Source organism: Podarcis raffonei, chromosome 16 (genome assembly GCF_027172205.1).
Source record: "Podarcis raffonei isolate rPodRaf1 chromosome 16, rPodRaf1.pri, whole genome shotgun sequence".
In the NCBI taxonomy this organism is placed as follows: domain Eukaryota; kingdom Metazoa; phylum Chordata; class Lepidosauria; order Squamata; family Lacertidae; genus Podarcis; species Podarcis raffonei.
Window position 1 is genome coordinate 29,418,828 of NC_070617.1, and position 15,552 is coordinate 29,434,379.

A 15,552-nucleotide genomic window follows, 5' to 3' on the forward strand; every position below is an offset into this window, starting at 1 on the left:
AACGACTGGGGGGTGGAGCTTGCATGCCTTGTGACGATCAAATCGGCTGCGTTGCCTGGGTACTCGCCTTTGCTCAGCGCTTCCCAGCAGAGAGGTGATGGTGGTTTTCCTTGCTGCATCCCCTTTGCCAGGTTGCTGCACTGTGGGAACCACCGCTTGAGGCTTCGTTTGGCTGCTGGCTGGGCTTTCTGCCTTTGGCTCGGAGGGGCTCAGAAGTAGAACATACCTGTGCTGGGAAAATCCCTTATTTTGGCTGCTGAGCCCTTATTTTCGAGGCTGCTGGTTCCTTATTTTCAAATCTGTAAGTTGACAGCTATCAGAAGTTGCTGGAGACCTTTGACATGCAAACAGATGCTCTACTGCTGAGCTACCATCTCTTCTCTCCGTGGCAGCATTGGTCCATTTAGTTCAGCATTGTCTCCACTGACTGGCAGCTATGGCCCTTCCCCACAACTGAGTCACTAAATGATGCTGGGAAGACAACCGTCTTCCCCCAAGCCAGCCACGATTTCTGCTCGCAAGGCTCCTCTCCCTCCCAGCCCTGTTCAAAATTTGCCATTCTTATCAGCTGGAATGTTGTCTTTGACGTGCCAAGACGCAGCAGACAAGGAATCTTTTGTAAAACACACACACACATACCAGAACTCTTTCTTTTTTATGTAGAGGAATAAACCCAGGCCATACACAAAGGAATATGCAGCCAAGCAACATTCTTCCTGCAGTTTTTGCCTTACAGATAGTTGTGTGGTGTGTTGGGATGGGCATGAAATTCAGGTTTCTCTAGTCGGGGTAGGGTCCCAAACCTGCAGAAAACGTATTTGTGCACCGGCGTGCGAGAGAAAAGCAAACTGTAGCCGATGAAAGCTTGCATAAAGGGCAAGGGGTGTTTTTCATCCCCCGGGGGCTGCAAAATCCTCAGGGCAAACCACTGGAGGCTGCACGCCAGTGGGCAAAAGTGGTTGGAGCAGTGGATATTCAGTGGCACTTGGGAGCCTCTTCCACCAAGTGCACAGCCCCAGCTTCCAGTCTGGTAAGGTAAGAAACTGCCTCATACCAGGTCTCCACTGATTTCTCCCTCCAGCCCAGGCTGACAGCGTCTGTCTAGGATCTGGGGCTGAAAGTTTCCCATTGCCTCCTACCTGATCAATTTTTTTAAATCTGGAGATGCTGAGGATTGAACCTGCGACCTCCTGCCTGCAAAGCAGGCTCTCTGCTACAGAGGTATGGCTTTTCAAATGGACAAGTGGAGGCTGGTGTGGATTTTAGATATGCCAGCTCCAAGCAAGATACTACTACTACTACTACTACTAATAATAATAATAATTTATTATTTATACCCCGCTCATCTGGCTGAGTTTCCCCAGCCACTCTGGGCGGCTTCCAATCAAGTGTTAAAAACAATACAGCTTTAAATATTAAAAACTTCCCTAAACAGGGCTGCCTTCAGATATCTTTTAAAAAGAAGATAGCTGCTTATTTCCTTCACATCTGAAGGGAGGGCGTTCCACAGAGTGGGCGTCACTACCAAGAAGGACCTCTGCCTGGTTCCCTGTAACCTCACTTCTTGCAATGAGGCAACCGCCAGAAGGCCCTCAGTGCTGGATCTCAGTGTCCGGGCTGAACGATGGGGGTGGAGACGCTCCTTCAGGTATAGAGGACCGAGGCCATTTAGGGCTTTAAAGGTCAGCACCAACACTTTGAATTGTGCTCGGAAACATACTGGTAGCCAATGCAGATCTCTCAGGACCGGTGTTATGTGGTCCCGGCGTCCGCTCCCAGTCACCAGTCTAGCTGCTGCATTCTGGATGAATTGCAGTTTCCATGTCACCTTCAAAGGTAGCCCCACGTAGAGCGCATTGCAGTAGTCCAATGCCTAAATCCTGCCCTGTCTTTTAGGACAACATCTGATCCTGGCTCGTAATTCCTTGTCTCCTGCCCATTTAATAATAGCTGCAGCTGGGTCATACACAGTTCTATTTTTCTAGAAAAAGAGGTGCCGAAACTCACCACGAAAGCCTCCCTTGTTCTCTTATACTGGCCATGGTGCCCACCTGAGAGGTGCCGGAACTGAGTTCCGGCTGAAAAAAGCCCCAATCATACATGTCTGGAGGATACAAAGAGTGCCTTTCAGAAACATGGAACATATAGCTCCCCTCTGGCTGTGATTTCCCTCAGATTGTGCTTTCAAAGAAAGACTTCCAAGCATAGCTGTCAACCGTCCCTTATTTGGCGGGAAACTCCCTTATCCCAGCGCTGTGTCCCGCTGCTGGTCCCTAATTGATGATGTCCCTTAAATTTCCCGGGTTTCAAAGAAAGCAGCTCCTCTCCCTCTCTCCCTGCTGGCCAGGGAGGAGGGAGGCTCCACCTGTGTTGCTTGGCTGCGTTGCTCACCCAATAAGGAGTCTAAGAACGACTGGGGGGTGGAGCTTGCATGCCCTGTGCTGATCAAATTGGCTGCGTTGCCTGGGGACTCGCCTTTGCTCAGCACTTCCCAGCGGAGAGAAGACGGCGGTTTTCCTTGCGGCATCCCCTTTGCCGGGTTGCTGCACTGTGGGAACCACCACTTGAGGCTTTGTTTGGCTGCTGACTGGGCTTTCTGCCTTTGGCTCGGGGGGCTCAGAAGTTGAAAATACCTGTGCTGGGAAAATCCCTTATTTTGGTTGCTGATCCCTTATTTTCGAGGCTGCTGGCCCCTTATTTTCAAATCTGTAAGTTGACAGCTATGCTTCCGAGTCTGGATTTCTTGCACCAACAAGCTAGCTCAGGGTTGGAGAACCTCAAGTCCAGGGCATAAATGCATCACTCTAAGCCTCTCCCTATCAGGTATCAGACCACACCTCCTCTCCAGGCCACACCCCTCACCAGATCTATTTTGGATCCTCCTTTGGTGGTTTGGCTGGTTGGAGTGGGTCCTTGATCTCTCCTCATTTGTATCACTTATCTGGATGGAGGGCTGAGAGGGGCGTGTCTGTGTGTTTGTAGAAACTAGCCCACTGTAGAAAGGTAAGATGGGCGTTCATTGCTCCGCCCCCACCTTTTGCCTCCGGCCACGCCCACCCCTCACACCTGGCCCTCTGGGCATTGCCTAGAAGGGAATGTGGCCCCTGATCTGGAAAGGGCTTCCCACCTTTGCGCTAGATGAACTCGCACTTTGAGAGCTGGGCTCTGCGATAGGAATGTTCTATGCAAATGAATGGAATTGCACGGGCAAACAGACAGGATCCGTTACCTAACAATGACAGAGCAAGGTTCTCTGAGAGGCATAAGCAGTTCTTTGGCTTCCGCATGAACATTTGAGGGAAGAGACTTCCTCACGTTGGCAAAACCCCTCGATGCTAGGTAGCCCGCTGGGCAGGATCCTCAACGAGGAATTTGGAGAGGTGAAGAAACCCCGGCCTCACCTCTCATAATCTGGGATTTTTCACCCTTAATGAACACAATTGTGAGTAGCAGTTGGGTTTTTAAAAAAAAGGCTGGCACATCGCATATGGGACATACTTGGATATGGAAGGGTTTGGTTGTCATACGTGCATTGGAACTGGGATTTATCTACCGTATTTTTTGCTGGATAAGACTCACTTTTTCCCTCCTAAAAAGTAAGGGGAAATGTGTGTGCGTCTTATGGAGCGAATGCAGGCTGCGCAGCTATCCCAGAAGCCAGAACAGCAAGAGGGATCGCTGCTTTCGCTGCGCAGCGATCCCTCTTGCTGTTCTGGCTTCTGGGATTCAGAATATTTTTTTTCTTGTTTTCCTCCTCCAAAAATTAGGTGTGTCTTATGGTCTGGTGCATCTTATAGAGCGAAAAATACGGTATATTAATTGCCTCCGCTTTCAGAGTTTCTAGACCTCATGAAACCAAGTGCAGTGGCACCAATCTGGAATACTGCTGCTACTGAAATCTAACAGGCACCTACAATTTCAATATTTCACCTCCTGCTTAAAACTATTTGGTTCCACTGAGTGTTTTTATAGAATTGATTGAGCGTAGCTCAATTCGTTCTGTTTTTATGGCTATGTAATTTTACAACGTTTTAATGGTTTTACTGTATGGTGTCATGATGTTTTGAAAGTGCTGGCGGTTTATAAGTATGTATATATTTATATCGAAATGAAACCCTCTGTCCCTTGCCAGGTCCACATCTTCGCTCTTTTGCTACCAAACTCCAATATCATTCACACACAAAATATTTTCCCTCTATGAAAATGTTGATGAGCGCTTTCCTTCCCTTCCTAGACCTTTCATTAGGAATTCGCTTTTGAAGGAAGCGTCCAAATCGATGGATGTGATGTATTCTGTAGCTTCCCCACTTTACACCCCTCTTTGTAAAATAATAGTAAAGGAAAGGTAAAGGGACCCCTGACCGTTAGGTCCAGTCATGGCCGACTCTGGGGTTGCGGTGCTCATCTCGCTTTATTGACCGAGGGAGCCGGTGTACAGCTTCCGGGTCATGTGGCCAGCATGACTAAGCTGCTTCTGGCGAACCAGAGCAGCACACGGAAACGCCGTTTACCTTCCCGCCGGAGTGGTACCTATTTATCTACTGCTAGGTTGGCAGGAGCAGGGACTGAGCAACGGGAGCTCACCCAGTCGCAGGGATTCGAACCGCCAACCTTCTGATCGGCAAGTCCTAGGCTCTGTGGTTTAACCCACAGCGCCACCCACGTCCCGTAAAATAATAACAACACTCTTATTTCTGTGTGTCTGTTTGTGCAGGAAGAGGAGACAGAAGGTGTGAAAAGAAAGGAGGGGACAGCCGCTGTCCTTTCAGCACCATGGAGAGTCGTAGATATTCCGGCTATCTGGCAGATGATGAAAGCCTCAGGGGACCTCAGGTAAGGCCTAAAGGGAGACAGAAATGGGTTGCCCTTGGCCATCCTATTCGAGGAAGGGGAGTGACTCAAGCAGAGTCAGTGTAGTGGTTAGAGTGTTGGACTGTGACCTGGGAGACCAGGGTTTGAATCCCTACTCAGCCATAAAGCTCACTGGCTGACCTTGGGCCAGTCACTGACTCTCAGCCTAACCTACCTCACAGGGTTGTTGTAGGGGTTAAATGAGGAAGGGGAGAACCGAATATGCCAGTCACCTTGAGCTTCATGGAGCAAAAAGTGGCATAATAAACGCAACAAGCAAAGTGCCCTCCGGTGCTGCCCTACTTTGACATTGGACTTGTCAGTCTTAGGTGGCAGGAGGGGGTGGCAGCACTCAAAAGCCAGCTGCCGTCCAGGATAGCTCAAGGACTGCCTGATCCCTTATATTCCTGCCAATTTGTAGAGTTCTTCAGGGGAGTCACTGTTAGTGGTTCCCCATGGCTCTGATGCATGGCTCATAACCACTAGAAGGCACGACTTGAGTATTGTGGGCCCGGTTTTAAGGAACCTGGTTTTATCTGAACCTACCTGAATTTTGGGGACGCAGGTGGTGCTGTGGGTTAAACCACAGAGCCTAGGACTTGCCGATCAGAATGTCGGCGGTTCGAATCCCCACGACGGGGTGAGCTCCCGTTGCTCAGTCCCAGCTCCTGCCAATCTAGCAGTTTGAAAGCACCTCAAAGTGCAAGTAGATAAATAGGTACCGCTCTGGGGGGAAGACAAACGGCATTTCCATGTGCTGCTCTGGTTCGCCAGAAGCGGCTTAGTCATGCTGGCCACATGACCCGGAAGCTGTACACCGGCTCCCTCGGCCAGCAAAGCGAGATGAGCGCCACAACCCCAGAGTCGGCCATGACTGGACCTAATGGTCAGGGGTCCCTTTACCCTTACCTGAATTTTGCAATGCGGTTCTCCAAAGAATATGTACAAAAATGCATCTATGAGCAAGAAAACATGCACAGAAAAGATACATTAGTGAAAATAACATACACAGATGCATTAGCTTTTAAGGAAATTGCTTGCAAAAATGTGTATATTAATCAAAACTGCATGCAAACCCGTGTTCATCGGGAGAAATTTGCACTCTGCTGATATATTTTCATGGGGTTTTTTTAAAAAGGCAAATTGCTGCAGAAATGTGGAGAGCTGAAATTAAGATTGAAAAATGAGAAAACTAGAGCACCAAAATCGACAGCTTTGTTAGCACCACTCAGCTGTCAGTAGTGTTTGCTTCTGATGGCATTGGTTCAACTTGTAAAACCCATTGAGCTTCAACAAAAGGTCTTCAGCCAGCTGAAATGTAAACCAGTGTGGTGTAGTGGTTAAGAGCAGTAGTCTTGCAATCTGGGGAACCGGGTTCACATCCCCGCTCCTCCACATGCAGCTGCTGGGTGACCTTGGGCCAGTCACACTTCTCTGAAGTCTCTCAGCCTCACTCACCTCACAGAGTGTTTGTTGTGGGCGAGGAAGGGAAAGGAGAATGTTAGCCGCTTTGAGACTCCTTCGGGGAGTGATAAAGCGGGATATCAAATCCAAACTCTTCTTCTTCTTCTTTCAATGAAAAGTTCAAATAATTGTAAAAGGAAGTGTTACCATTTAAATTGCTAGCATGAAGTAGGGACCCCCAACAAAGGAAAGGAAGGCAGTGACTAGCCTCTCTCTACCTGCTTGTTTCCTCACACTATTCTGCCACAAAAAAAACTTGAAAGCCTTATTATCACCTCCTCCACTCACCAGAGCTGCCAATTAACCAGGCCAAAGCTGTCATAATTCCTGCTCTGAAAAAAGTCCCAGAACTACACACCCCTGTGCTTTCCCCTCCACTATATCACTGCCTGCATTGCTGGCGTTACACGCATTTTTGATACAGTCCCAGTAACTTCAGACCCAATTCCCCTTTTCACCCTGGTTTTTCCTTGTCTACAGCTGAGACAAGGAGATCCCTCTGACTGGAGAAACATCCTGAGGCCACCTTCCCGCTGCCAATTCCGGGACCAGTTCGCCGCCACCACAGCTTCTGAGTTCAAAGCTTTCAGCCCAGGCAAAGGGAAACGAAAGCAGCGCTCCAGCAGTCACGGCGAAAGCAGCCACCTCGCCAACGAATTCTCAGAGTTTGTGGATTTCTTAGCTGACGAGGAAGTCCTGGAAAGCCTTCAGAACATCGTTGAGGATGCTGTGCGGAAGCTAAGGCGAGTGACGACCGAGGATGGAGACCCGATATTTGATATCGAAGAAGAATCCGGCTCCAGCATGGACAGCAGGTCGTGGTCCTTCTCCTGCAGCTCACAGTCTAGGTACCACACCACCTCGGCCACTTCCAGCTCTGAAGACGACTGGGAAGCATGTCTCACGAGCAGAAGGGAGCCTAGGCTCGAAGGAAAAATGTCCCTCCTGGATAAATATGCCGCCAGGCTCCCGAGGCTAGATGAGAGGCCCAGGGAGGGAGTTTCCGGAGGATTCCACGCAGAGGTATTTGGAGGACTTTCTTGACGGATCGGACCTCCCGTGCCGCGCTGAGAGTTCCCTGCTCTGATCCAGCCAATGTAATCCATGCACGGAAATAAACTTCTGCACAAAATGTCTGGATCCGCTACAGAAAAGCCTGCTATGTGTGTGGGGGGGAGGTGTTTATGGGTGTGGAAGTGGTGTACTAAATCCAGCAATTCCATAATGCATGTGCAAGGACATAGGATGGTTGCATATTGTTGCACCACAGGACCCAGCAGTAGAAAGGGAGCCTTTTCTTTGCAGTTCTTTTCCAGCCACATGCCTGGTGGCCAACTCCTCCTGGAGCCATGGCTTTGAGCCTTTTTCAGATCACTGAACGCTCATTTCATTTACTTAGTCAGGTTGCAGACAATATCCTGCACAGAAGCTTCTGTTTTTCCCTTTGCAATCTCCTACTGTTCTCATAGCTGTGCAGGTTCTTAACCTGCGTGTTGTTCCTGGGGTGTGTGTGTGATGTGATTCTTTCAAAGTGAGTGGCGGCATGGCAATTGGAAAGGTTCTCTATAAAACTTGAGTGTCGCAGGAACCTACTGGACAGTGCCTGTGATGCAGCTAATGACAGATGAAAATCGCAGTTGCACTCCAGGCTTGAATTATGTTGTGACCCTAATGCAGGGGTGGGGAACCTCTGGCCTGTGGGCCATACCTGGCCCATCAAATTGCCCAATTTTGCCTGTCAGGTTTTCTCCAAATCATGCTCACCTACCCATCAGCTGACATCACCGGTGTTGTCAGCTGATGGGCAGGAGGACAGCGTTTAATCTTACATTGGCTGCACAACCAGGAACGAACAGGATCATGCAGCCTAGCTAACAGGATTTACCATATTTTTTGCTCTATAAGACTCACTTTTTCCCTCCTAGAAAGTAAGGGGAAATGTGTGCGCATCTTATGGAGTGAATGCAGGCTGCGCAGCTATCCCAGAAGCCAGAACAGCAAGAGGGATTGCTGCTTTCACTGCGCAGCGATCCCTCCTGCTGTTCTGGCTTCTGAGATTCAGAATATTTTTTTTCTTCTTTTCCTCCTCCAAAAACTAGGTGCGTCTTGTGGTCTGGTGTGTCTTATAGAGCGAAAAATACGGTAATCCCCATTCATCAATTGATGAATGAAGATTAAAGCCGTTGAGTGGGTGGTGGGGTTGCAGAGGGGAGAAGCCACTTAAAAGAGAAGCCGTTTTAAGACATTCCCCACACTCCCAACTGGAGCACAGAGACTGCCTTAAAGCAGTTACCTTTGCAAGTGTCCCCATGTTCCCCATTTAAAGCACCAACAATAAGGGTTTAAAAGGAGAAGCATGGGCAAAGCTACGCAGGGGAGTTTAACTGGTGGGTATCCCTCCTCCAATAGGGACGCGGGTGGCGCTGTGGGTTAAACCACAGAGCCTAGGACTTGCCGATCAGAAGGTCGGTGGTTCGAATCCCCGGGATGGGGTGAGCTCCCGTTGCTCAGTCCCTGCTCCTGCCAACCTAGCAGTTTCAAAACACGTCAAAGTGCAAGTAGATAAATAGGTACCACTCCGGCGGGAAGGTAAATGGCGTTTCCGTGCGCTGCTCTGGTTTGCCAGAAGCGGCTTAATCATGCTGGCCACATGACCCGGAAGCTGTACACCGGCTCCCTCGGCCAATAAAGCGAGATGAGTGCCGCAAACCCAGAGTCAGTCACGACTGGACCTAATGGTCAGGGGTCCCTTTACCTTTACCCCTCCTCCAAAAAAACCCTGTCAAATCTGGCCCATGGGGCCAATCCTGATAATGATCTGTCCTGTGGACCCTAAAATGTTCCTCCCCGCTGCTCTAATGCTATAGAGCTCATCCTTCAGCAAGGAATGAACAATGCCCACATCTGTGTTAAGGAATCCTTCCTCCTGCGGGAAGGCTCCTCTAATTCCATTGCGCAGGGACAGTGTAGTAAGCATCCAAAACTGGATGCATGAACTGAAAGAGAGGTTCGGGCTCCTCCAGACGGGTGTTTTATTGTGAGTGTTTTATGCAACATATAACAATAACAGTGAATTAGTGCCATATTGATGCTGCTTCAGTTTTTTCCGTGATGTTTCCCAATGCCATTATATTGTTGCTGTCCGGACGGGCTATAGAACACGAAAAGTGGGACAAAAATAAACCATAACATTTGTGGTATAAAACATTCCGGGATTTCAGCAGGGAGTTATGGGATGTGCACTGATTGAAAAGGAAGCAGTGTGGCTCTCCCAAAACTTTTTGCAGGGGTGAATATGACTGAAAGCGGGAACACATGTGACCTCCCTGGTAATTCTGTGTGCACAAATCGTTGTCAATGCACAATATAAAAAATGACATCTGGAGGGGCCCATGGAAGGGGAGGGTGAAGAATAGTCATTCCAAGATGAGAATCATACTTTTCAAGAATGGTACCTATTGTGTGATCACTTATTAACGTGCAGCGATTATCACAGGTCTCCTATAACAACCTTTCTTTCCTTTCTTTCTTTTTACTATTCTGCTGTTTGCGGGAATGGTTTGATGTGATAAAAAAGGAAAATGGAAAAGTCGGGAAAGTACCCAAAGACACAGGAGAATGTGGAAATTGTCCAGAGAGTCATTCTGATTGATTGATTGATCTGGGTTGCTAAATCATTTAGTTTGTAGGGGTAGACCAGGAGTAGACAACCTGAGACCCTCCAGATGTTGCTGGATTCCCATCAGTCCCAGCCAGCATGGTCCATGGTCATGGATGATGGGAGTTGTAGTCCATCAGCATTTGGAGGGCAAGAGGTTGCCTACCCTTGATTCAGGGACAAAAGTCTCTACTTAGGATGCAAATCCTAAACAAGATGGGAACACTGGCCGTGCCTTTGGTAGCTCTGCAAAAGAGCACCTGCTTTCTATGCAGGAAGGTTCAACCCCTGCTGGAAAAGAACCCTGTCTGTAACCTGGAGAGCTGTTGCCAGCCAGTGATTACAATAATGAGTTAGATAGGTCAATGGTCTGACTTTGCATGTAGCAGCTAAGAGAGAGGAAGAGCAAGTGTGCATTTGGGCAATGGTTGTCCAAAACCCCAGGGTGCTGCTTCCAGTCACTATACACCAGTGCTTTTCCATCTTGGGCCTTGAGATATTGCTGCACTAAAACACCCACCATCCCCAACCAGTTTAGGCAAAGGGTAATGTTTTAGTACAACAACATCTGGGAGCCTAAGGCTGAAGAGCATTGGTGTGGCCAGTATTGAGCTAGATGCACCAGTCGTTTGGTTCAGCGTAAGGTGGTTTTTTACGTTCCTCCGTTGTCTCATCTGGGAGTTATGAAATGGTCTGTTCCCAGCTTCCACCTAGAATATCCAGACCAAACACATCCCCTTGTTACTTGTTTTGATGCTGTTATAATATACTTTCTTTTCTCTTCCTTTACTCGCTTGCAGACATTTTCAGAACGATCAGGGGACAGTTATTATTTCCGGCAAGAACACTTCCACATTTGGGCCAAACTGGCAGAGTCTTTCACTAAGTTACACCCCCCGCACAGAGATTATTTTGCAAAGTTCAGGAAACAGATCCCAAAGCAGACGATGTCCGTAGAGTCCCTGCACAAGGAGATCACCAGTGTTCTGAAACGGCCCACGCCCAGCAGCATCCCCTTGTACTATCCAGGAAACGAACCTTTCTCGGCCCTGGATTTCTTGGAAGAAAACAAAATCCTCGCGGCTCTTCAATGCATAATAAACCAAGCGGTCCTTAAAGTCCTGGAGGTGACAATGGCGGATGGATTCTCCTTTGTGGGCACTTACGACGAGCAAGGCCACCCTCTGCTGCCGTGGGCCTCTTCGATGGAGGAGAGTGAGGAAGGCGAGGAAGAAGAGGAGCTGAGGAGCGGCTCGGCCGACTCCGAGAGCGGAGAGGACACGTCAGAAGAGGGTGACTCCAAATCCGAAGAGGGGAAGGAGGGAGAGGGGGGAAAGAAGAAGAAGAAAAAGAAGAAGGGGAAGAAGAAGAAAGACAAGGGGAAGGAGAAGGAGAAGGAAAAGGAGAAGGACAAGGAGAGGGAGAAGAGGAAGAAAGCAAAGGGGGAATCCATAACCCCATCCCCGGAAGAGAAGGGCAAGCCAAAATATACACCACCAGTCCTTCCGAAATCTAAGCGGAAATCTATGGGGCCCGAGGAAGCTCAGCGCAAACCCAAATACGTGCCGCCTCCGCTGCCGAAAACGAAGCCAAGGCCGCCACCAGAGGAGCCCCCACCCAAACCGAAATACGTTCCGCCCCCGCTTCCGAAACCAAGACAGAAAAAAGACTCTACCCAAGGAGTTGCTGAGTCCAAACAGGTACGTAAATTTCTAAAGAAAGGGAGGCTGCGGCCTACCTGGGGAGTATGACAAGGGTCCTGCAGGCCTTACCCACTAATAGAGATGGGGGGGGGGAGAGAAGGTTTTGAATCCGTCCACACTTAAACTTGCTTAATTTGCGCTTTCCAAAACAATATGTGAACTAAAACACAGCCGTCCTTTGAAATTTGCGCTTCTTCTGAATTTTGCAATGCTGTTTTCCAGCCGAGCGATGTACTGAAAAATAAAGTGTGAATGAAAATGCATGTGTTAGCAACAAGAATAATCAAAATGCATTGGCAAAAATAACAATGCAGTACCTGTTTTTGCTAATAAATAGTTAACTCCAACCTGCTGGGGTGATTTGCTGGTGGCTTGCTACTGTCAGTAGAGTAACTAATGTTAATTGACTCAACCATCCCTCTCTAGCATCTACCCAGACAAGCAAGAAGCATTATCAGAGTTCAGGGATAATAAGAAGAACAGTAATAACAATAACAACAATAACAACAATAACAATAAATGCAAATAATTTATCTGTATGCCACTCATCTGACTGGGTTGCTTCCAACAATTAAAACATCAAACACAGTAAAACATCATTATAAACTTTCCTATACAGGGCTGATTTCCAGGGTCTTCTAAAAGTTGTATAGTTATTTATCACCTTGACTTCTGATGGGACGGTGTTCCACAGGGCGGGTGCCACTACTGAGAAGGCCCTCTGCCTGGTTCCCTGTAACTTCACTTTGTGCAGTGAGGGAACCGCCAGAAGGCCCTCGGTGCTGGACCTTAGTGTCCAGGCTGAACGATGGGGGTGGAGATGCTCCTTCAGGTCTACTGGGCCAAGGTCGTTTAGGGCTTTAAAGGTCAGCACCAACACTTTGAATTGTGCTCAGAAACGTACTGGAATACATACTAGCCAGGAAAAAATGACCAAGGAGGGTGTAAAGCAGGGTGATGGCCCAAGGGCCCCATCCAGTCCCTGGGCCCCATCCCTACAGTAAAATATGAGCCAAACCTTACTTTATAATCCTTTTAAAAATTCTAAGCCTTATACCATATGGCAGAGGTTTTCAACCTTTTTTGGTCCACGGCTCCCTTGACCAACTACATTCTTTCTGTGGCCCCTTTGTGGGGCGCAGGAGCCCAGTTATGTCACCCCTCGACTGCAGAGCTGATAGCCTCTCACCCTTTTTCGAACACCCTTCCTTGTAGAGTGTTCCCTCTTCTCCCCTCGCCTTGAGAATCCTCTGGGCTGCCGCCCCTGGTCTCTGAGCTGCCCCCCTGCCCTAGAGAGAGATACCCCCTCACACTGCCCCACAGGGGCCTGGGAAGCACCCCCTGGCCAGCCCCAGGGGCACCATTTGCCTGGGTAGTTTTGTAGCCAGGGCTGCTGCAACAAACAGCTGTGCAAACCTTTGGGTGGGAGAGATGTGAGAGGGCTTCAGAGGTGGGGGAGGAAAGAGGGACAGAGACTATTGTTGCCACTGGCACCCCTGACCATCATTCAAGGCACCCCAGGGTGCCACGGCACACTGGTTGAAAACCACTGCCCTATGGCATTGTTAGGGACACGGGTGGTGCTGTGGGTTAAACCACAGAGCCTAGGACTTGCCGATCAGAAGGTTGGCAGTTCGAATCCCCGCGACGGGGTGAGCTCCTGTTGCTCGGTCCCTGCTCCTGCCAACCTAGCAGTTCGAAAGCACATCAAAGTGCAAGTAGATAAATAGGTACCACTCCGGTGGGAAAGTAAACTGTGTTTCCGTGCGCTGCTCTGGTTCGCCAGAAGCGGCTTAGTCATGCTGGCCACATGACCCGGAAGCTGTACGCCAGCTCCCTCGGCCAATAAAGCGAGATGAGCGCCGCAACCCCAGAGTCGGTCACGACTGGACCTAATGGTCAGGGGTCCCTTTACCTTTATGGCATTGTTAAGTAGCTCTTTCAACGCTTTCTGTCTTCCCTTTCCACTGTTCCAAGCCTGCTGTCTCAAGGCGTATCATCAGCCCCAGCGACATCAAGCGTGCCCGCCTGCAAGGCAAGCCCCTCCCGAAGCAAGCCATCATTGATTTCCTGATTGAAAACGCAGCCAAGCTCATATTGTACAAATACAACTACGAAACCCTTCTTTCCGAGAAGCTGGGCTTCATCTCGGTTCCCGTAACCAAGGTCCTGCTGGAGATCATGTTCGGCTACAAGAGAGTGAAGGGCAGTGGGATACGACTGTCGTCTCAAATCGACTGGTCAAAAGTCCACGACGAGATCTACGCGCCGCGCAAACCGAGGCCCAAGACCCCGAAGCAGAAAGACAAGAAGAAAGGCAAGAAAAAGAGAGTCCTATGGGACCTGCAGAAAAAATCGGGGGAGAAGAAGAGCGTCCTGTTCAAATCTGACATGCCCACTGGCAAAGTCGTGGTGATGAAAAGCACCGTGGAGAAGGAAGTGAAGTCAGGCATACTGCAAAAAATAGAGTCCAGTAGCCAGCAAGCGGGCAGCCAAGAAACAGATATTTTTGATATAGTAGCTTTAGGAGAGGGCGAATCTGAGGAGTTATCTGTAGAGGGCGAAGGACTTCCAGACCAATTCGTATCAAGGAGATCTATCACTTCTGAAGACAGCAAAACCTTGCTTGAAGCTCCAGATTCTGAAGACCAGTCGCCACTCAATGTGACGCCAAAGGCATCGTCTTCTCAAAAATTAAACATAGACCCTGACGGGGCCAGAGGGTCAGGGACTGTTTTGCCCGAAGTAGGAGCTCCGAGTCAGAACTCTGGAGAACATTTGAAGAAACAGTCGTCGTCTCGAAGGTCTAGCCTCAGCGAGGAAGGTAGCAAAACTCATCTGCCTAAAATCTAAAACTGGTATAATAGCAATAAAGCATATAGGTTTGTATACCCTCGTGGTTTTGTAATTTATATGTACCGTATATGCCCACCTATGGAATCTGTGGAATGTCTCAGACAATAAGTCCATTAGCTGACGAGAGAGAATAATACCGTATTTTTCGCTCTATAAGACACACCAGACCACAAGACGCACCTAGTTTTTGGAGGAGGAAGACAAGAAAAAAAATCTTCTGAATCTCAGAAGCCAGAACAGCAAGAGGGATCGCTGTGCAGTGAAAGCAGCAATCCCTCTTGCTGTTCTGGCTTCTGTGATAGCTGTGCAGCCTGCATTCGCTCCATAAGACGCACACACATTTCCCCTTACTTTTTAGGAGGGATAAAGTGAGTCTTATCCAGCAAAAATACAGTATTTGCAGATTATTTTACAACCTCTTCTAGCTTCCATTGTGGTGCATGACATTTCAGAGCGGTTCAGAACCTAAAGCAGGGGAGGTTGCCCCATTAAGGCAACTGGGACACTGCCCCATTAACCTCTGCCCTCATCCAACCCCTAGCTGCCTGCCTTCTTACTTACAAGTAGTCCACTGACTATTAGCTTGCTCCTCCTCAGTCTTAGTTTTGACCTTGTAGAACTCAGTAGGGAAGAGGATGGGGGTAAAACTAGAATGAGTTGTCCATGTTCCACCTGCTGCTGGTCTGCCTGCTTTCTACTCTCTGCCAGTCCACCACCGAGCTGAAGATCAACAGGTGCCAAATATTTTATACTTGCTTTAGGTAGAAATTCCATAAATGTGTGTAATTTACTGTATTTTTCGCTCTATAGAATGCACCCGACCATAGGACGCACCTTGTTTTAGAGGGGGAGAACAAGAAAAAAAAATCTCCCCCTCTCTGCTCAGCACCCCTTCAGTGAAGCGGCAGGAGAAACGCTGAAGGGGCGCTGCGCAGCTCTCCCTCTCTGCTGAAGTCAGGAGAGTCTTGCTCTCCCGGCTTCAGTATAAGAAACCTGAAGCCTTCAGAGCACAGTGTGAGG

The 15,552-nt window shown here is 48.8% G+C and overlaps 1 protein-coding gene across 1 annotated transcript; it reads left to right on the top strand.

The window, feature by feature from the left end:
- The first annotated feature begins 3,334 nt into the window (after positions 1-3,334).
- On the top strand, positions 3,335-14,565 carry CCDC116 (coiled-coil domain containing 116). Its single transcript, XM_053369261.1, has 5 exons — positions 3,335-3,442; positions 4,715-4,833; positions 6,796-7,338; positions 10,774-11,673; positions 13,654-14,565. Exons 2-5 carry the CDS (start codon positions 4,774-4,776, stop codon positions 14,527-14,529), a joined length of 2,379 nt encoding a protein of 792 aa, XP_053225236.1. The 5' UTR covers positions 3,335-3,442; positions 4,715-4,773; the 3' UTR covers positions 14,530-14,565.
- The last annotated feature ends 987 nt before the right edge of the window (positions 14,566-15,552 follow it).

Bases quoted from the DNA above. Each gene is read 5' to 3' on its own strand.
- CCDC116 (XM_053369261.1), top strand. From the start codon at position 4,774: ATGGAGAGTCGTAGATATTCCGGCTATCTGGCAGATGATGAAAGCCTC. The intron at 4,834-6,795 runs GTAAGGCCTAAA...CCTTGTCTACAG, and splicing joins AAAGCCTCAGGGGACCTCAG to CTGAGACAAGGAGATCCCTC. The intron at 11,674-13,653 runs GTACGTAAATTT...CACTGTTCCAAG, and splicing joins GAGTTGCTGAGTCCAAACAG to CCTGCTGTCTCAAGGCGTAT.